The 21,852-nt window shown below is 45.3% G+C and overlaps 1 protein-coding gene across 2 annotated transcripts in view; it reads left to right on the forward strand.

The window, feature by feature from the left end:
* Window positions 1-21,101, forward strand: part of ipo13b (importin 13b) — a 49,049-nt gene extending 27,948 nt beyond the window's left edge. The window contains exons 6-23 of one of the 2 annotated variants that reach the window (XM_055861068.1): window positions 800-940; window positions 2,978-3,119; window positions 3,252-3,418; window positions 6,933-7,053; window positions 7,144-7,291; window positions 7,469-7,650; window positions 7,760-7,786; window positions 8,346-8,480; window positions 14,450-14,602; window positions 14,721-14,801; window positions 14,918-15,055; window positions 15,177-15,273; window positions 16,655-16,707; window positions 18,070-18,136; window positions 19,365-19,423; window positions 20,047-20,136; window positions 20,245-20,426; window positions 20,532-21,101. In XM_055861068.1, the coding sequence (XP_055717043.1) occupies window positions 800-940; window positions 2,978-3,119; window positions 3,252-3,418; window positions 6,933-7,053; window positions 7,144-7,291; window positions 7,469-7,650; window positions 7,760-7,786; window positions 8,346-8,480; window positions 14,450-14,602; window positions 14,721-14,801; window positions 14,918-15,055; window positions 15,177-15,273; window positions 16,655-16,707; window positions 18,070-18,136; window positions 19,365-19,423; window positions 20,047-20,136; window positions 20,245-20,426; window positions 20,532-20,628 (2,080 nt within the window). In that variant the 3' untranslated portion in view covers window positions 20,629-21,101. Of the gene's footprint in view, window positions 1-799; window positions 941-2,977; window positions 3,120-3,251; window positions 3,419-6,932; window positions 7,054-7,143; window positions 7,292-7,468; window positions 7,651-7,759; window positions 7,787-8,345; window positions 8,481-14,449; window positions 14,603-14,720; window positions 14,802-14,917; window positions 15,056-15,176; window positions 15,274-16,654; window positions 16,708-18,069; window positions 18,137-19,364; window positions 19,424-20,046; window positions 20,137-20,244; window positions 20,427-20,531 lie in introns of those variants that run through there. The other variant, XM_055861069.1, reaches the window with a different exon arrangement.
* Window positions 21,102-21,852: the final 751 nt, after the last annotated feature.

Consider the following 21,852-nt stretch of genomic DNA (forward strand, 5'->3'; position numbering starts at 1 on the left):
TTTACATTTAAGTCATTTAGCAGACGCTCTTATCCAGAGCGACTTACAAATTGGAAAGCTCATACATATTCATCCTGGTCCCACCGTGGGAATTGAACCCTGGTCCCCCCGTGGGAATTGAACCCACAACCCTGGCGTTGCAAGCGCCATGCTCTACCAACTGAGCCACACGGGACCATGAAAGAAATAAAAGCTCAAAGAAATAATTCCCTCTACTATTATTCTGACATTTCACGTTCTTAAATAAAGTGGTGATCCTAACTGACCAAAGACAAGGAATTCTTACTAGGATTAAATGTCAGGAATTGTGAAAAACTGAGTTTAAATGTATTTGGTTAAGGCGAAAATAAACTTCCGACTTCAACTGTATGTGGTGTGTGTCTGAGCGAGAGAGAGTGTATGTGGTGTGTGTGTGTGTGTGTGCATCCAGATAGACAATAGATACATTAGAAAGGGCTGAGACAGCAGAAAGAACAGACCAGAGTAATTGAAGCCTAGAGAAATGAAACAAAGCAACAGAGAGATGGAGCTGGTGAAAAGTAAAGATGTATGTGTTTGCGTGGCAGGGATGGGATGGGGGGGAAGAGGGGGATGTGTGCAGCGTGTCTTCACAGGATCAGAGAAAGAATGGCTTGGGAAAAGATTTAGTTTGAAGTAAACAAGACAGCTATACGCCTCCAGTTTTTCCAATAGTACAGTATGTGAACTAACTCGTGTGTGTCTCTCTCTTTGTATCTCCTTCTCCCCCTCTCTCTGTTTCTCCCTCTCTCTCTGCATATCTTTCTGTCTCTCTCTGTAGGTATGTGAACACCCTGCTGAAGCTGGTTCCCCAGGTCTTGTCCCTGCAGGAGCAGCTGAGAGAGGCCGTCCAGAACGGAGACATGGAGACATCACACGGAATCTGTCGCATTGCTGTCGCACTGGGCGAGAACCACTCCAGGTGTGTGTGTTTGTTGGTCTCCAAAAAGCCCTCACGAGTACACTAAAACACAATTGTGTATGCGCTGTCCCCTCTAAATCATCAACCAATCATTCCTTTCACTTCCCCTCCTCACACTCCTTGGTGACATAATTGATGCTTCTGGATTAATTATCACAAACCAATCAAGAAATAATCAGATAAGATGATGTGTTCAGCTCCAAGTGCATGCCAACCCTGGTAAACAAGCTGTTTGTTTGTTATTGTGTTCTTCTGCAGGGTCTCCCAAGGCCTCATGTCTCACTGTGTATGTCAATATCTCCAGTCTGAACCTTTCACCTGTCACTCTATCTAGAGAAACAGTCCTGCCTGTCCCACCTCACCTCACTCTATTTAGAGAACCAGCCCTGCCTGTCCCACCCCATCTCACCTCACTCTATCTAGAGAAACAGTCCTGCCTGTCCCACCTCACCTCACTCTATTTAGAGAACCAGCCCTGCCTGTCCCACCCCACCTCACCTCACTCTATTTAGAGAACCAGCCCTGCCTGTCCCACCCCACCTCACCTCACTCTATCTAGAGAAACAGTCCTGCCTGTCCCACCTCACCTCACTCTATTTAGAGAACCAGCCCTGCCTATCCCACCCCACCTCACCTCACTCTATCTAGAGAAACAGTCCTGCCTGTCCCACCCCACCTCACCTCACTCTATCTAGAGAACCAGCCCTGCCTGTCCCACCCCACCTCACCTCACTCTATCTAGAGAAATATTCCTGCCTGTCCCACCCTACCTCACCTCACTCTATCTAGAGAACCAGCCCTGCCTGTCCCACCCCACCTCACCTCACCTCACCCTATCTAGAGAAACAGCCCTGCCTGTCCCACCTCACCTCACTCTATCTAGAGAAACAGCCCTGCCTGTCCCACCTCACCCTATCTAGAGAAACAGCCCTGCCTGTCCCACCCCACCTCACTCTATCTAGAGAAACATCCCTGCCTGTCCCACCTCACCTCACCCTATCTAAAGAAACAGCCCTGCCTGTCCCACCCCACCTCACTCTATCTAGAGAAACATCCCTGCCTGTCCCACCTCACCTCACCCTATCTAAAGAAACAGCCCTGCCTGTCCCACCCCACCTCACTCTATCTAGAGAAACATCCCTGCCTGTCCCACCCCACCTCACCCTATCTAGAGAAACAGCCCTGCCTGTCCCACCCCACCTCACTCTATCTGGAGAAACATCCCTGCCTGTCCCACCCCATCTAGAGAAACAGCCCTGCCTGTCCCACCCCACCTCACTCTATCTAGAGAAACATCCCTGCCTGTCCCACCCCACCTCACTCTATCTAGAGAAAGAGCCCTGCCTGTCCCACCTCACCCTATCTAGAGAAACAGCCCTGCCTGTCCCACCTCACCCTATCTAAAGAAACAGCCCTGCCTGTCCCACCCCACCTCACTCTATCTGGAGAAACAGCCCTGCCTGTCCCACCCCACCTCACTCTATCTAGAGAAACATCCCTGCCTGTCCCACCCCACCTCACCCTATCTAGAGAAACAGCCCTGCCTGTCCCACCCCACCTCACCCTATCTAGAGAAACAGCCCTGCCTGTCCCACCCCACCTCACTCTATATAGAGAAACAGCCCTGCCTGTCCCACCCCACCTCACTCTATTTAGAGAAACATCCCTGCCTGTCCCACCTCACCTCACCCTATCTAGAGAAACATCCCTGCCTGTCCCACCCCACCTCACTCTATCTAGAGAAACATCCCTGCCTGTCCCACTTCACCTCACCCTATCTAGAGAAACAGCCCTGCCTGTCCCACCCCACCTCACTCTATCTAGAGAAACATCCCTGCCTGTCCCACCTCACCTCACCCTATCTAGAGAAACAGCCCTGCCTGTCCCACCCCACCTCACTCTATATAGAGAAACATCCCTGCCTGTCCCACCCCACCTCACCTCACTCTCCTTAACTACTGACCTAGTTTACTTGGCTTTGTCCGTTTCTCTCACTTACTCTCTCGCTCTTGTTTTCTCTCTCTATCTCTCACTCAGGGCTCTTTTGGAGCAGGTAGAGCACTGGCAGGGCTTTCTGGCTTTGGTCAACATGATCATGTTCTGTACTGGGATACCAGGACACTACCCAGTCAACGAGACGACCAGCTCCCTCACACTCACCTTCTGGTACACACTACAGGTATGCACCCTAACCCCTGCACTGTAACCCAGTCCCCTACACTTTAACCCAGGACACTAACGTTACACCCTAACCCCAACTATCCTGTTCAGAATACCACCACTTAACAGCACACACTTTCTCTCTTTCCAGGACGACATCATGTCGTTTGACTCTGAGAGACAGGCGGTGTATCTGCAGGTTTATAGACCAGTGTATTTCCAGCTGGTGGATGTTCTGCTGCATAAAGCCCAGTTCCCCTCTGACCAGGAGTACGCATCATGGTCCTCGGATGAGAAGGAGCAGTTCAGGATCTACAGGTACAAGAGTGTGGATGGGGATGTGTGTGTGTGAGAGAGAGAAATGTGATTTGCTGACAGGTCTATTGGTCAGCAGATGAGCGTGTGTGATTGTACCAGCCTGTAAGTTAAGTGGCAGATGAGGGCACATGTCTTATGGATGAAAACGTTTGTCTGAGTAACAGATCATCAGATGCTCAGAAGCACATTACTAACAGCACAGTATGAAATCAAGCCCTGCTGTTAGTCCCTGCAGAGTTAAATGGTGCCTTCTATTTCAAATCAAATTTTATTTGTCACATGCTCTGAGTACAACAGGTGTAAACTTTACAGTGAAATGCTTCCTTATAAGCCCTAACCAACAATGCAGCTTTTAGTAAATACCTACAAAAAAAGTAAGAGATAAGAAAAACAAATAATTAAAGAGCAGCAGTAAATAATAATAGCGAGGCTATATACAGGGGGTACCGGTACAGAGTCAATGTGCGGGGGCACTGGTGTCGTGGCAATTGAGGTAATATGTACATGTAAGTAGAGTTATTAAAGTGACTACGCATAGACAATAACAGAGAGCAGCAGCAGTGTAGAAGAGGGGCGGTGCAAATAATCTGGGTAGCCATTTGATTAGGTGTTCAGGAGTCTTATGGCTTGGGTGTAGAAGCTGTTTAGAAGCTTCTTGGTCCTAGACTTGTCGCTGCGGTACAGCTTGCCGTGCGGTAGCAGAGAGAACTGTCTATGACTAGGGTGGCTGGAGTCTTTGACAATTTTTAGGGCCTTCCTCTGACACCGCCTGGTATAGATGTCCTGGATGGCAGGAAGCTTTGCCCCGGTGATGTACTGGGCCATACGCACTACCCTCTGTAGTGCCTTGCGATCAGAGGCCGAGCAGTTGCCATACCAGGCAGTGATGCAAACCGTCAGGATGCTCTCGATGGTGCAGCTGTAAAACCTTTTGAGGATCCATGTCAAATCTTTTCAGTCTCCTGAGGGGGAATAGGTTTTGTTGTGCCCTCTTCACAACTGTCTTGGTGTGCTGATTTCAGGTGTAAACCAGGGATGCAAACTAGTCACCTTTTGGCAAAATTTGCTGTTTTGAATCCAAAATAGGTGATCCGTGTAGATCCGATGAGAAAAGATCACTACTGGCTGTAAGCGAACGAGTGATGCGCATTTGGAGCAATACTGGCTGCTGTATCCAAGGCTCAGCCAATCGTTTACATAACAACAGAATGCAGCGCAGCACGCGACTGAAGAAAGAAGAGACAACCAACTTACTAGTTACAGCATCAGCGCGCCTCTGGAAAGGCAGCTTGTCAGTTACAGCAGCGTGTCCCTTGAACGATAAGGAAGAGGTAAGGTTAGGTGAGAAGCCTGACCACGGAGACAGGGTGAGAAGCCTGACCACGGAGACAGGGTGAGAGCTGTAACCGAAAACAACTGGCATCTGGAAAGTTTGAGGTGAGGGAGAAAGTGTGGTGGAACAATTATTAGCATTGTTGAGTATCTTGCTAGCTGGATCCTATTTTCCGTTAGCTAGCCAGAGAAATGTTGAGCAACATTAGCCAACTTATTTGATCATATAATAGAGTTTATGGTGTGAAATTTGCTTGCTAATAAAACATTACAACATCAAATGAGCTAACATTAGTAACCTAACTAATTCTCTATAGTATTAACTGGTATACGACTCTGTTCTGTTGCTCAAGTTACAACGCGTTAGTTGCTTACTGGACCCTGGCAATCTGTGTGAAATGTTAACTAGTTAACGAACTAACCGCTATCTGTTAACTAATGTTTTCCCTCTACAGTATGTGGTTAATTTTCAGAATGAGAGAATTAAATAAAAATTAGCCGTTGCTTGTTAAATAAGTGGATTCAGGAATCCAGTGTAGCTGGAGCTGGGCCTGGCTTATTAAACTGGATGCCATTATAGAGGTGAAAGGAACATTAAAAACTTTCCCTCTTTCTCACTTTTGCTGGCATATTGTAGAACAGATGTACACTTTCTGCCTGTGGACAAGGTAATAATGTGCAGTGTAGCCCAAAGATATTGTTTTTGTTGTGTTGAACTTGACAGTAAAACATGTGAGTGAGGGAGGATTATAATATTTTTTACTCAGTGAATGTTATCTTTGCACACATGTAGCCTTGTGCACTTGATCAATGTCTATAGTGGCCACTATAATAGAGCAAAAATAGAATGCCTGTTTGTTTCATTCTATTTCTACTTTAAGATGTTTTTTCCCCCAAGTGCAATATTTAGATGTGTGTGTGGTCACAAGCGTTCTATTATAAAGGCTGTCATGGTCACAAGTGTTCTATTATAAAGGCTGTCATGGTCACAAGTGTTCTATTATAAAGGCTGTCATGGTCACAAGTGTTCTATTATAAAGGCTGTCATGGTCACAAGTGTTCTATTATAAAGGCTGTCATGGTCACAAGTGTTCTATTATAAAGGCTGTCATGGTAACAAGCGTTCTATTATAAAGGCTGTCATGGTCACAAGTGTTCTATTATAAAGGCTGTCATGGTCACAAGTGTTCTATTATAAAGGCTGTCATGGTCACAAGTGTTCTATTATAAAGGCTGTCATGGTCACAAGTGTTCTATTATAAAGGCTGTCATGGTAACAAGCGTTTGATTATAAAGGCTGTCATGGTAACAAGCGTTCTATTATAAAGGCTGTCATGGTAACAAGCTTTCTATTATAAAGGCTGTCATGGTAACAAGCGTTCTATTATAAAGGCTGTCATGGTAACAAGCGTTCTATTATAAAGGCTGTCATGGTAACAAGCGTTTGATTATAAAGGCTGTCATGGTAACAAGCGTTCTATTATAAAGGCTGTCATGGTAACAAGCGTTCTATTATAAAGGCTGTCATGGTAACAAGCGTTCTATTATAAAGGCTGTCATGGTAACAAGCGTTCTATTATAAAGGCTGTCATGGTAACAAGCGTTTGATTATAAAGGCTGTCATGGTAACAAGCGTTCTATTATAAAGGCTGTCATGGTAACAAGCGTTCTATTATAAAGGCTGTCATGGTAACAAGCGTTCTATTATAAAGGCTGTCATGGTAACAAGCGTTCTATTATAAAGGCTGTCATGGCTAACTGTAATATCAGTGTATTGTTTTTTCTCAAGACTTGAGTGTCATTTGCAGTAAAGTCTAGGCAACAAATATCATTGGATTGCTTTCTTTACATTTTTTTGCTGTTTGTTCGGTTCACATTAACCACGTTTTATTTTACACACAGAGACTGATCATGTAGGTCATATTCTTTGTTGTTTAATTAGTTTTTGCCTGCATTTCCCCGAGCAGGGATTTTTTTGCATGTTTCAATGCAACAACAAAAAAAGTGTCACTTTTTGGGCCCTCACTAGTTTGCATCCCTGGTAAACACATGATTTGTACATATTAACTCAATAGAAAAAAGCAGTGGACCCAAAACGGAACACACCACTTTCACCCATAGTATTGATAGTTCCACCTCTATAACAAAACCTTGCCTTCTGTTGGTAACATGTGTGTTCCAGGGTGGATATCTCCGACACTCTGATGTATGTGTATGAGATGCTAGGAGCTGAGCTGCTCAGTAACCTGTATGAGAAACTAGGACGAATACTGACCAACACAGAACAAGCCTCGTCATGGCAGGTACAGTGTGTATACACACACACACACACACACACACACACACACACACTGAACAACCACGCACTGTCTGAAGCCGTTTGTCTCTTCCAGCATACAGAAGCGTTGTTATATGGGTTCCAGTCGATAGCGGAGACAATAGATGTCAACTACTCTGATGTCATCCCAGGCCTGATTGGACTCATCCCCAGAATTAGCATCAACAACGTCCAACTGGCCGACACCGTTATGTTCACTATAGGTATTGATACGGTCATAGCTGTCATTTCTTTGTCTTGTTCATCCCGGGAATCACAAGGAGAAGAAAAAAATAATTGGACAGGAAAAGCATCAAACTCCTTTGTTTGTCTCCTGTAGCGTACAGTGTTACTGTCTTAAATCTTTTCATCCACTGTGTTCTTCTCCCTCCTCCCTGTAGGAGCTCTAGCAGAGTGGTTGGCGGACCACCCGGTGATGTTGAGTAGTGTTTTACCTCTGGTACTCCAGGCCTTAGGGAACCCAGACCTCTCCGTCTCCTCTGTCTCCACACTCAAGAAGATCTGCAGAGAGTGCAAATACGACCTGCCGCCCTACGCTACAAATATAGTGGCTGTATCACAGGTTTGTGTGTGTGTGTGTGTGTGCTGTATATCACATTTCATGTTTTTATTACATTTGAGTCAATATAAATAATTCTACTGATACTTCTGCTATCCTCTCTTCTTCACAGGAGGTGCTGATCAAGCAGATTCACAAGGTCAGTTCTAGTCCTGTCTGGAAAAACTGCAAGCCAAAACCCCAATGTGCCAACTCACTGGACCCACTCTAAACATGTATAATGAAAGTCTGGGACAGTGTCAAAATTCAAATAACTTTATTATCTGCGCATTTACTACATGCAACAATGAGCGTATTCAATAAAATAAAATCAAGCACAGGGAGTGTACACGAGACAATATAATGAGTCAGCCCATTCTGTCATGAAAACAAAGAGCAAGGTTAGAGCTGGTGACAAGACTGATGGATGGCAGCTAGCAAACAGCACTTACACAAAGGGTCACATTATCTTTCAAAGGCCTGGAAATGTATAATGTTCTCTCTCTTTCCCTCTTCCACCTCCTCTCTTCCTCTCCCTCTTCCTCTCTCTCTTCCACCTCCTCTCTCTCTTCCACCTCCTCTTCCTCCCTCTCTTCCACCTCCTCTCTCTCTTCCTCCCTCTTCTACCTCTCTCTCTTCCTCCCTCTTCCTCTCTCTCCTACTCCCTCTTCCTCCGCCTCCTCGCTCTACCTCTCCTCCCTTCCTCTCTCCCACTTCAGACCAGTCAGTGTATGTGGCTGATGCAGGCCTTGGGCTTCCTGCTGTCTGCTCTGCCTGTGGAGGAGATACTGAGGAACCTGCACTCCCTCATTACACCCTACATACAGCAACTTGAGAAACTAGCGGATGAGACGGTACACACACACAAACAACACACACTGTGGTAACAGTGTTAAAGTGGCATACTTTCCTCTCTCTATTGGACTGGGGCCATATGAACAGACCTTGTGTCTGCAACACACACACACACACACACACACACACACACACACACACACACACACACCTCTCTGTCTGTCTGTCTGTCTGTCTGTCTGTCTGTCTGTCTGTCTGTCTGTCTGTCTGTCTGTTCCTCCCTGTCTGTCTGTTCCTCCCTGTCTGTCTGTCTGTCTGTCTGTTCCTCCCTGTCTGTCTGTTCCTCCCTGTCTGTCTGTTCCTCCCTGTCTGTCTGTTCCTCCCTGTTGGACTGTGTCCATATGAACAGTTGAACATTTCTCTGTGGGACCAGATTGGCTTCATTACTAAGCCATGGGCTACTGAATCACAGGGACATAAGACACACACACTCTGACACAGCACACACACACACCAGATTCTTACTTTATTAAATGTCACATCTAATGAATCTGGGCCTTCATATAGGAGCTAAAAATAAGGATTTGACATTTTCTCAAAATAAGGAGCTGACATTAACTAAAAATAAGGATGTGACATTATCAGTGTTGAATTAGTCTCTCTCCCCTGATCTATTGTTCTGGAGTCAGCAGAGACCTGAGTGTCTGGGTGAACAGAGATGTCAGTTCAAATGAAGAGTTTCATCTCTCTCTCTCTGCCTTTTCTCTTGCTGCCTTTCAATTCAAGGGGCTTTATTGACATGGGAAACATACGTTAACACTGCCAAAGCATGTGAAGTGGATAATATACAAACGTGTTATATGATAACAATGAACAGTAAACATTACACTCACAGAAGTTCCAAAAGAATAAAGACATTACACATGTCGTATTATATACAGTTGAAGTCAGAAGTTTACATACACTTAGGTTGGAGTCATTAAAACTCGTTTTTCAACCACTCCACAAATTTCTTGTTAACAAACTATAGTTGTGGCAAGTCGGTTAGAACATCTACTTTGTACATGACACAAGTCATTTTTCCAACAATTGTTTACAGACAGATTATTTCACTTAAAATTCACTGTATCACAATTCCAGTGGGTCAGAAGTTACATACACAAAGTTGATGGTCCCTTTAAACAGCTTGGAAAATTCCCGAAAATGATGTCATTGGCTTTAGAAGCTTCTGACAGGCTCATTGACATAATTTGAGTCAATTGGAGGTGTACCTGTGGATGTATTTCAAGGCCTACCTTCAAACTCAGTGCCTCTTTGCTTGACATCATGGGAAAATCAAAAGAAATCAGCCAAGACCTCAGAAAAAAAGTTGTAGACCTCCACAAGTCTGGTTCATCCTTGGGAGCAATTTCCAAACATCTGAAGGTACCACGTTCAACTGTACAAACAATAGTACGCAAGTATAAACACCATGGGACCACGCAGCCGTCATACCGCTCAAGAAGGAGATGCGTTCTGTCTCCTAGAGATGAACATACTTTGGTGGCTATGCTATGCTCACTGAGTCTGTACATAGTCAAAGCTTTCCTTGGGTCAGTCAGTGGTCAGGTATTTTGCCACTACACTCTGTTTAGGGCCAAATAGCATTCTAGTTTGCTATGTTTTTTTGTGAATTCTTTCCAATGTGCCAAGTAATTATCTTTTTCTTTTCTCATGATTTGGTTGGGCCTGATTGTGTTGCTATCCTGAGGCTCTGTGGGGTGTGTTTGTGAACAGAACCCCAGGACCAGCTTGCTTAGGGGACTCTTCTCCAGATTCATCTCTCTGTAGGTTACGGCTTTGTTATGGAAGGTTTGGGAATCGCTTTATTTTAGGTGGTTGTAGAATTGAACAGTTTTTTCTGGATTTTTATAATTAGCGGGTATCGGCATAATTCTGCTCTGCATGCAATTTTTGGTGTTTTACGTTGTACACTGAGGATATTTTTTGACGTATTCTGCAAGGAGAGTCTCAATTTGGTGTTTGTCCCATTTTGTGAATTCTTGGTTGGTAAGCGGACCCCAGACCGACCTCACAACCGTAAAGGGCAATGGGTTCTATAACTGATTCAAATATTTTTAGCCAGATCCGAATTGGTATGTCAAATTTTATGTTCCTTTTGATGACATAGAATGCCTTTATTGCCTTGTCTCTCTCACTCTTCGTTCACAGCTTTGTGGAAGTTACCTGTGGCGCTGATGTTTAGGCCAAGGTATGTATCGTTTATTGTGTGCTCTAGGGCAACGGTGTCAAGATGGAATTTGTATTTGTGTTCCTGGTGACTGGACCTTTTTTGGATGACCATTATTTTGGACTTACTGAGATTTACTGTCAAGGCCCAGGTCTGGCAGATTATCTAGGTGCTGCTGTAGGCCCTCCTTGGCTGTTGACAGAAGCACCAGATCATCAGCAAACAGTAGACGTTTGACTTCAGATTCTAGTAGGGTGAGGCCGAGTGTTGCAGACTGTTCTAGTGCCCTCGCAAATTTGTTGATTTTTATGTTGAAGATAGTGGGGCTTAAGCTGCATCCCTGTCTCACCCCACGGCCCTGTGAGAAGAAATGTGTGTGTTTTTTGCCTATTTTAACAGCGCTCATGTTGTTTGTGTACATGGATTTTATGATGTTGTATGTTTTTCCCCCAACACCATTTTCCATCAATTTGTATAGCAGACCCTCATGACAAAAATTGTGTCAAAGGCTTTTTTGAAATCAACAAAGCATGAGAAGACTTTGCCTGTCGTACGATAATTTGGTAAAAAGCCAATTTGACATTTGCTCAGTACATTGTTTTCACTGAGGAAATGTACGAGTCTGCTGTTAATGATAATGCAGAGGATTTTCTCAAGGTTGCTGTTGATGCATATCCCACGGTAGTTATTGGGGTCAAATTTGTCTCCACTTTTGTGGATTGGGGTGATCAGTCCTTGGTTCCAAATATTAGGGAAGATGCCAGAGCAAAGGATGATGTTAAAGAGTTTTAGTATAGCCAATTGGAATTTGTTGTCTGTATATTTTATCATTTAATTGAGGATACCATCAACGAGTGTTTTTATTTTGTCCTGTAGTTCATTCAAGGTAATTGGAGAATCTAATGGGTTCTGGTAGTCTTTAGTAGTTGATTCTAAGATTTGTATTTGATCATGTATATGTTTTTGCTGTTTGTTCTTTGTTATAGAGCCAAAAAGATTGGAGAAGTGGTTTACCCATATGTCTCCATTTTGGATAGATGAATCTTCATGTTGTTTGTTTAGTGTTTTCCAATTTTCCCAGAAGTGGTTAGTCTATGGATTATTCAATTACATTGAGCTTTCTGTTTGAAATGTTTAGATTTGATAGGGAAGCTGAGAGGTCAAATATACTGTTAAGATTTTCTACTGCTAGGTTTACACCTTCACTATTACAGTAGAACGTTTTGTCCAGGAAGTTGTCTAAAAGGGATTGAATTTGTTGTTTTCTAATTGTTTTTTGGTAGGTTTCCACACCACATTCCTTCCATCTATAGCATTTCTTAATATTACTCAGTTCCTTTGGCTTTGATGCCTCATGATTGAGTATTGCACTGTTCAAGTAGACAGTGATTTTGCTGTGATCTGATAGAGGGGTGTCAGTGAGCTGACTGTGAACGCTCTGAGAGACTCTGGGTTGAGGTCAGTGATAAAGAAGTCTACAGTACTACTGCCAAGAGATGAGCTATAGGTGTACCAACCATGGGAGTACCCTAGAAGCCTACCATCGACTATGTATATGCCCAGCATGCGACAGAGCTGCAGGAGTTGTGACCTGTTTTTGTTGGTTATGTTGTCATAGTTGTGCCTAGGGGGGGCATATGGGGGAGGGAATGCTGTCACCTCCAGGCAGGTGCTTGTCCTCCTCTCTGCCTCTCCTCTCGCTGCCGGTCTCACTCTCTCGCTCTGCCTCTCCTCTTGCTGCCGGTCTCACTCTCTCTCTGCCTCTCCTCTTGCTGCCGGTCTCACTCTCTCTCTGCCTCTCCTCTCGCTGCCGGTCTCACTCTCTCGCTGCCGGTCTCACTCTCTCTCTGCCTCTCCTCTTGCTGCCGGTCTCACTCTCTCTCTGCCTCTCCTCTCGCTGCCGGTCTCACTCTCTCTCTGCCGGTCTCACTCTCTCTCTGCCTCTCCTCTTGCTGCCGGTCTCACGCTCTCTCTGCCTCTCCTCTCGCTGCCGGTCTCACTCTCTCTCTGCCTCTCCTCTCGCCGCCGGTCTCACTCTCTCTCTGCCTCTCCTCTCGCTGCCGGTCTCACTCTCTCTCTGCCTCTCCTCTCGCTGCCGGTCTCACTCTCTCTCTGCCTCTCCTCTCGCTGCCGGTCTCACTCTCTCTCTGCCTCTCCTCTCGCTGCCGGTCTCACTCTCTCTCTGCCTCTCCTCTCGCTGCCGGTCTCACTCTCTCTCTGCCTCTCCTCTCGCTGCCGGTCTCACTCTCTCTCTGCCTCTCCTCTCGCTGCCGGTCTCACTCTCTCTCTGCCTCTCCTCTCGCTGCCGGTCTCACTCTCTCTCTGCCTCTCCTCTCGCTGCCGGTCTCACTCTCTCTCTGCCTCTCCTCTCGCTGCCGGTCTCACTCTCTCTCTGCCTCTCCTCTCGCTGCCGGTCTCACTCTCTCTCTGCCTCTCCTCTCGCTGCCGGTCTCACTCTCTCGCTGCCGGTCTCACTCTCTCTCTGCCTCTCCTCTTGCTGCCGGTCTCACTCTCTCTCTGCCTCTCCTCTCGCTGCCGGTCTCACTCTCTCTCTGCCGGTCTCACTCTCTCTCTGCCTCTCCTCTTGCTGCCGGTCTCACGCTCTCTCTGCCTCTCCTCTCGCTGCCGGTCTCACTCTCTCTCTGCCTCTCCTCTTGCTGCCGGTCTCACGCTCTCTCTGCCTCTCCTCTCGCTGCCGGTCTCACTCTCTCTCTGCCTCTCCTCTCGCCGCCGGTCTCACTCTCTCTCTGCCTCTCCTCTCGCTGCCGGTCTCACTCTCTCTCTGCCTCTCCTCTCGCTGCCGGTCTCACTCTCTCTCTGCCTCTCCTCTCGCTGCCGGTCTCACTCTCTCTCTGCCTCTCCTCTCGCTGCCGGTCTCACTCTCTCTCTGCCTCTCCTCTCGCTGCCGGTCTCACTCTCTCTCTGCCTCTCCTCTCGCTGCCTGTCTCACTCTCTCTCGCGCTCTTCTCTGCGTGTCCTCTCGATGCCTGTCTCTCTCTCTGCCTCTCCTCTCGCTGCCTGTCTCTCTCTCTCCTCTCGCTGCCTCTCTCTCCTCTCGCTGCCCGTCTCTTTCTCTTCCTCTCCCTTTCTACCTGTCTGGTTGTGTGATTTATAGCCATGACGTCAGACTAGGGAATCAGGTTGTCTGTGCAGCCTGACAAACACTGGCACCTTGAGGCAAGAGGTGAAACTGCACCTCCAATATATTGTAAGCTACAGTACAACCATTGTCTGTTTTTATGCATTTAGGGTGGTATTCTGACTTAATTTGAGTCGAGTGTCCAAGTCTTTTCACCCATTGACGTCAGTGAATGATTTGGGTATAAGTCCAAGTTGCACACACACCTATCTCAACTCGTGTGTGTGTGTGTGTGTGTGTGTGTGTGTGTGTGTGTGTGTGTGTTCAGTAGCAACATTGCTCATTAAGCGAAGGGAGTCAGCCCAGCTGCATTACGCCTCCCTTGTAAGCCACAGTTCCGTTGTCATGGATACAGAGCGGTGATTAAATCGGTACTAACAAAGCTTTAATTAGTGTTGTCACCCTGGAGAGCGTGTGTCTGAAATCTGCAGAAAGATGAAGCCATCAACTAACTGACACACCCAAAATCATCTCTTCTCTCTTTCACTTCTTCAGAATAAGTTCTGTCCTTTTCACTTCATCCCTCTCTCTTTCATGTTCTTTCACTGTCTCTCTTTTTGTTTCACTTGTTAAGACATGGCAAATCTTGTTTGTCTGGCTCCCTGAAGCTAATGACTTACTTTCTCGTCTTTCTCTCCCTCCCTCATCCCTCTCTCCAGCCCAACCCGTCCAATAAACTAGCGATAATCCACATCCTGGGTCTGTTATCTAATCTCTTCACTACGCTGGACATCAGCAAGCAGGAGGACGAATCAGGAGAGGGCACAGCGCCACCTGTGAAAACAGCCCCGCCACCACCAGGACCTAACCCGGTGAGAGACACCACCATTAACACCCAGGCACACGCCAGCTCAGTGGGAGTGTTTAGCGTTTTCATTGTGGGAGTGTTTAGCGTTGTCTAGGTTACTCAAACTAACGTGTGTGTTCTAGGTGGTGGTGGTCCTACAGCAGGTCTTTGCTCTCATTCAGACGGTCCTCAGCAAGTGGCTTAACGACTCTCAGGTGGTGGAGGTGAGACAAGCACACACTGAACAGACCTATAGTGATATTGTTTTTAATGAAGCATAACAAAATCTGACCTGAACAAGCTGAAAATGAACAGTTTCTGTCTCCCTCCCTCCTCCCAGGCCGTGTGTGCTATCTTTGAGAAGTCGGTGAAGACTCTCCTCCATGACTTTGCCCCCATGGTGTCTCAGCTCAGTGAGATGCTAGGACAGATGTACAGTACCATACCACAAGCCTCAGCACTGGACCTCACACGACAGGTACACACACAAACACACGCTTGAACACACTCACGCATACACAATACACACTCACACGCATCAGAGTCACACACACAAACACCTTGACCAGTGTGAAACCGTCTGTGGTTGTATTTGACAGATGGTCCATATATTTGCCAGTGAGACGGACAACTTCCCTCCCATCAAGGCTCTATTTGAGCTGGTTACCTCGGTAACACTCTCCATCTTCCAGCAAGGTAGGGGGTCCTGCAGGGGAGGGGGGTGATATTTGTCTGTTTTTCTTTTGGGTGATTTTGATTGACAGGAAACCTGCACACACTCCTGCTTTCAGCAGCAGGGGAAATACAATGGCTGCATCTCAATAGTCTAAAGTCCTTGTCTCCTCTCCTTGGAGCTGGAATGTTGAAAGCACCTATTGTATCATATTGCAGTGTTTTTAGATGAGTGCAGATGAAGGGGAAGCGATGAGGAGAGGAAGTCACGTTAGATTATTGATATGCATCCTCTGTCCTCCTGTGCTGCTATGGAGAATTAGAAAAGAAAAAGCATTAGAAGGAAGTTCTGTTTTTCACACTGACATTATCCAGTCGTTGTTATCTGAATACTGTCCAGCCCTCTCTTCTCCCTTTTTAGTTGTCCTCTCATTCCCTACTCCCTCTCTTCTGCTTTGACTGTGTTTGATTGATAATGGCTGCCTCTCCTCCTTTCTTTAACTCTTTCTTTCTGAGCAGGTGACCTTAAATGTTACACTGTGGCCTGTATCTTATACAGTATGGTGCAACGTTACAAAACATCACAGAATGTTGTTGCAGAACAAGGTTCATGTAGAAATGTATTGTGTAGAACAGACAGTCCTCTCGGTTTTACAGAACGGAATTGTGTGTGCTCTATACATTGCATTTCTATCTGGGTTGCACCCCACTGAATAAGCCTGTAAGGTGGGGTCTTGGGTCTTGTTTGGAGTCTGGGAACAGTGAAGGGAAGGGTTGCCTCCCAAGTGTTCACCTTTTGGGGGGTGGGTAGGGGTCAGGGGTTCTATTGACCCAATCCCAAATTGACCCCCAGCCCCTACCCCCTTGGCACATAGATGGTTGTAAGCCACACAGAAAAATATCATATTGCCTATCGTATGACATTACAAGCCCCTAGGGTGTATAGTCTAGGGGAGATGCATAGGGGCTAGTCCAGGGGAAGGGGGTAGAGGCTAGAGGTTGATTTGGGACTGGACGCCCCTTTTTCTCTGAAGCGTCACAGTAACAGAGGTGCCTCCTGGGTTCCCCACTCCAAACCCACTTTTGTTATTTTTAGGTTTGTTCCTTTCTCTCGTTACTACTTTCTTTTTTATCTCCAAATGGAACCCATGTCTTCTCTTTCTCTACCTGTTTTCTGTTCGTTCAACCGCTCCCTGTTTTTCTGAGACTCTTCCAAAGCTTCACACGCCCCTCCTCCCTCTCTCTCCCCTTTGTTTGTTCTTTACTCACGTGTGACAATTATTTCAATGAGATTTTTTCTGTTCTCTTTTCTTTCCACATGACTGTTGAATCGGTTGAGTTGCTGTTTGTATATTATTATTATTCTCTTTATGATTTGTTAAGTTTCATCTTTATTATATTTTAGGACCCAGGGATCATCCTGATATTGTTGATTCATTTATGCAACTCCAAGCTCAGGTGTGTTTTTGGTTTCTTATTTCATTCACTTTGGGTTTCTCAATCTCTCTGTCTCTCTGTCTCTTTCTGTCTCTGTCTCTTTGTCTCACTCTCTCTGTCTCTCTGCGTCTCTCTCTCTCTCGCTCTCTGTCTCGTTATCTCTAGCTCTCTCTCCTTTCTCTTTCTGTTGTTTGTTAAAAAGGGTCCTAGGGCGACCCATCATAATGGCAGGGCAGAGAATAGACAGTAGGTGGCACTATTGAAGGACCGACTGTCTTCTTCAATACTCAGGGCTCTAACCAGAAGCTTCACCTTTGTCTGAAGATGAGGGAGTTCGGGTCAGAGTTCACCAAGGTCATGTCCAGTAGGCAAAAAACAAGAGAATGTTTTGAAAGGAGGAGGGACAAACTGAACGTGTCCAATAAGAAACATTTTCATGTTCAGTTGTCCTACTGAACACGACCCTGGGCTGTAGTTCCCAGTGACCTCACTGGTTAGAATCCCAGAGCCACGCCCCTATTCTGATGTAATTCCAGCCCAGTGCCAATCAAAGCCCAAATTAATTAATATTCCATGAATTAATCAATTCAGGCGAATTGGTTGCCCTCTTTTTTTATTTTTGTCTTCCTTCTACATTCTTCTTCCTTTAATCTTTGGATAGATCTAATCTCCTCTCCTCTTCCCTCTGTCCCCCTCTCCTCCTCCATCCTGAATGAGTTAATTACAGTATCAGTTGTATTTATCCGTACATGTACTTTACTTACTTATGTTGCAAATTCAATCCAACCAGGCCAAAAAAGGGAGAAAAAATAGTGTATCAGAATGAAATTGATACAAAAGCTACAGAAACATCATTGCCTTTAGTTTGACTTAAGTTTTGAATAATTTTCTATTTTTGTTTTTCTCCAGTTTGTTTGCCGAGTTTGCATTGGAGCAGAGTTGTGTACTTACTGTATGAGTGGTAGTTTGTCGTAGGGAGAGTGGAGTAGTCTAGCCTGGTAGCTTCATCTGTTTACCTGCTATAGACAACTCCTTTAGCCCAACTCACATTCACTTCCCCTCAAGGATTTAAAAACATTGGATTGGTGTAAGAAACACTTTGTCTACACCAATCCAATGCTGTTAAATCCCAGATGGGTAGTGAACGAGGTCACACATCAGGGAGAATCAGAATTTGCCTCTTGTTGTTCAGCTCGGGCTACAAGTTGTCCCTGACGTTGTGGGTAAACAGTTGAACATGGCAATGACAAAGGAGTTGTCTAAAGCAGACACAGTTCTGTCTATGAGGCTAGAAGAGTGGGGGGGGCAGAGAGAGGGTGTACCCATGGAGTAGGGGCACAGACTCCTGCCCTGTGTCATGCCTCTGTCTGCCTCCTACTGTAGGCCCTCAAACGGAAGCCAGATCTCTTCTTGTCTGAGAGTCTTGACGTGAAAGCTGTGTTCCATTGTGGTAAGTGTGTGTCTCTTTGCTCCCAACACACACACTGATCATTGTGTGTGTGTTGCCGTGTCCCTTTTAACACGCACACTGTAAAACTGTTAGAAAGTGTTTAAAGGTCAACTGCCCCTTAGAACCAACTTCTCTGGATTTAAATGGCCTATGTGGCATGGATGTGAGTTAGAAACATTCATTCTAGTGTCAAAATTGACTTCAAAGTGTAAATAGGATAAATTTGGACATAATGTCATTCTCGTCCAAAACTGACTTTTGTAAAGGAGTTTGTCACGACTTAATGGAGGGTTTACGATCATGTCCACTTGCCCAGTGCTCACTAACACGAGAGAAGCAGCTGTGCTAATTAAGCTCTATCTGCTGCACGCGCTCTATCCAAACCCAGCATCCAGAACCTCCAGACAGTAAGACAGACCTGTCCTTTATGCAGCGCATCAGACTGATGTTTGACAGTGTTAATCACGCAAGTCTGCCACTTTTGGAGCAAAATTAGAATTGAGACGATCAGCGCGCACTTGTATCCTAACTGCAACTTGTCAATTTTCCAAAACCCATTTGCGAGCATCTTGTGTCCCCCGCGACCTGCTTTGTAACATGATTCCCTATGAAACACTGCCAGACAGAAACACTCTGGTAATAGTGAGAAAGTTGTAAAAAACACAACGGCACCAAAGTACACACGTTGCCACTCGCCTGTGCTGAACACAGAGTTGAAACTTAGCTAGCAAGTGATTTTGGGCACTGATAAACAATGTGTAGCTTGTGCTTTATTTACGATAGTTTCCCAGCTTGCAGATTATGAAGCTGTAGACATGTTATCATTCTCAGAAAAAAAGTTACTTGCGAAATACTGCACCAAACACCTTAGCGAGATGTAAAATTGACAAAGATCTCCTTGGCAAAAACTTTAAAATTAATTACAGATTTCTTGATTTATCTTCAATTAATTCTGACAATTGATAGGAAGTGACTATTTTGAGGAAGACGCTATGTTGTTGCTACGCTGACTCAGGAGGGACAAACAACAGTACCTGCTAGGGTAGGAGATAATAACACACCCAGATCAAACCACACCACCAAGACCACTATCGTTTGTCATCAGTCATGGCTGCTTAATGAGCAATCTTCCAAACGAGGCCAAATCAGGAAGTTCAGTCGCCGTTTAAATAGAATAGCTTTTGTATTGTTATGTTTCTTTAATGCCCCCCCCCTCACTCTCCTGTAGGAGTACTGTCACTCAAATTCCCAGAGGCTCCAACAGTGAAGTCTACCTGCTTGTTCTTTGTGAGTTCACACACACACACACACACACACACACACACACACACACACACACACACACACACACACACACACACACACACTGCCCTCTGTATTTATTTGGATAGTAAAACTAAAATTTTTTAATTTGGCTCTATACTCCAGCATTTTGGATTTGAGATCAAATGTTTTTTAGTAAAGAATGTCACCTTGGAAATGAAAGAACTTTATGTACAGTAAACTGCAAATGCATCCAACAAGTTTGTAGTCACAAGCTTGATGTAGTCATTACGTGCTAGGAATATAGGACCAAATACTAAACTTTTGACTACATTAATACACCATAAGTGAATATGTCCAAATAGTTATGACACCTTCAAATGGGGGGACTATATACATAAAGTACCTTCATTTTTAAACATTAAAACAGATATGCATGAAAATACCCTCAAATAAAAGGTGACATTCTGTACTTTTGCCTAATTTGAAAGACTCCAAAATGTTGGAGTATAGAGCCAAGGTTTTAGCTTCACTGTCCAAATAAATACGGAGGGAACTGTATGTTTTTGGTTAACCAAGGTGGATCTTGTTGAAATGTGTTCTTAGTTTTGTGGCTCTCTCTGATTGTCCCTGTGTGTGTGCCGTAGACTGAGTTGTTGCCACGTTGCTCAGATGTGCCCCCAGTGGCCAGAGTGGTGCAGGAGGATGGAAAACTACTGCTGCAGGCTGTACTAGAGGTAAACCTACATGCATCCTCGCTAATGTATTTTACATGTCTTACTGTATACTGAAATATATCACCTTATTGACTGGTCTTTCCTTTCTTCCTCTCTCTCTCTTTCCAGGCAATCGGGGGAGGTTCATCTCGTAGTCTGATGGACCAGTTTGCTGAGGTGCTGTTCAGTCTCAATAAGCACTGTTTCCCTCTTCTCACTGTGTGGCTGAAAGAGGCGCTGCAGGCAGCAGGCTTCCCCTCCACTAGGGTCACCACAGAACAGAAGGACACTTTCACCCAACAGATACTCAGGTACCACACACACACACGTACCATCTCACTCACCTAGGCAATGCTGCTGTTAGCTTTTCTTTCTCTGTCTCTGACACCTTCTCTCTCCTCCCGCTCTCCCTCTAGAGAGCGAGTCAATAAGCGGAGGGTGAAGGACATAGTGAAGGAGTTTACACTAGTCTGCAGAGGGCTTCACGGGACCGAGTACGCCGCTGAATACTGACCCTGACCTTGCCACGACTTCCCCAGGCTGGACGCCACGGTACCACAGTACCCACAAACCCCTCAACACTGAAGTTTTCCTTGGACGATTGAAACTAGACCCTCCCCCTAGAACAGAAAACAGCTACCCATACAGGCCAGCCATTGGACGAATGGTGCTCTGTCACACCACTCAACGGTCTGACGAAGGCTGCTCTCCTTCTTTCTTCTCTTTCCCCCTGTCTCTATCTCTCCTTCTTCCCTTTTGTGACTTCAACTCCCAGCATGCCCTCTCTTTACCCTCTTTCTCTCTTTTCTCTCGCTCTGTTGTTCCATTGGGATCTTCCATGGCTCAGAGGCTGTTTCCTGTTTGTTTAGCATCTGAGATGATAGTGGTACTGTACCTGCTGTACGTAGCTAGCTAGTTTATCTTTGTATCTTTGGAAAGAAAACTAAATAAATATACAGTGCCAGTCAAAAGTTTGGACACACCTACTCATCCAAGGTTTTCTTTATTTTTACTATTTTCTGCATTGTAGATTAATAATGAAGACATCAAAACTATGAAATAACACACATATAGAATCATATAGTAACCAAAAAAGTGTTAACCAAATCAAAATATATTTTATATTTGAGATTCTTCAAAGTAGCCACCCTTTGCCTTGATGACAAATTTGCACACTCTTGGCATTCTCTCAAACAGCTTCACCTGTAATGGTTTTCCAAAAGTCTTGAAGGAGTTCCCACATATGCTGAGCACTTGTTGGCTGCTTTTTCCTTCACTCTGCCCATTCAACTCATCCCAAACCATCTCAATTGGTTGAGGTCGGGTGATTGTGGAGGCCAGGTCATCTGATGCAACACTCCATCACTCTCCTTCTTGGTCAAATAGCCCTTACACAGCCTGGAGGTGTGTTGGGTCATTGATCTGTTGAAAAAAAATGATAGTCCCACTAAGTGCAAACCAGATGGGATGGCGTATTTCTGCAGAAAGCTGTAGTAGCCATGCTGGTTAAGTGTGCCTTGAGTTCTAAATAAATCACAGACAGTGTCACCAGCAAAGCACCATCACACCTCCTCCATGCTTCACGGTGGGAACCGCACATGCGGAGATCATCCGTTCACCTACTCTGCGTCTCACAAAGACACGGCGGTTGGAACCCAAAATCTCTCATTTGTACTCATCAGATCAAAGGACAGATTTCCACCGGTCTAATGTCCATTGCTTGTGTTTCTTGGCCCA

Source organism: Salvelinus fontinalis, chromosome 14, assembly GCF_029448725.1.
Source record: "Salvelinus fontinalis isolate EN_2023a chromosome 14, ASM2944872v1, whole genome shotgun sequence".
Lineage (NCBI taxonomy): Eukaryota > Metazoa > Chordata > Actinopteri > Salmoniformes > Salmonidae > Salvelinus > Salvelinus fontinalis.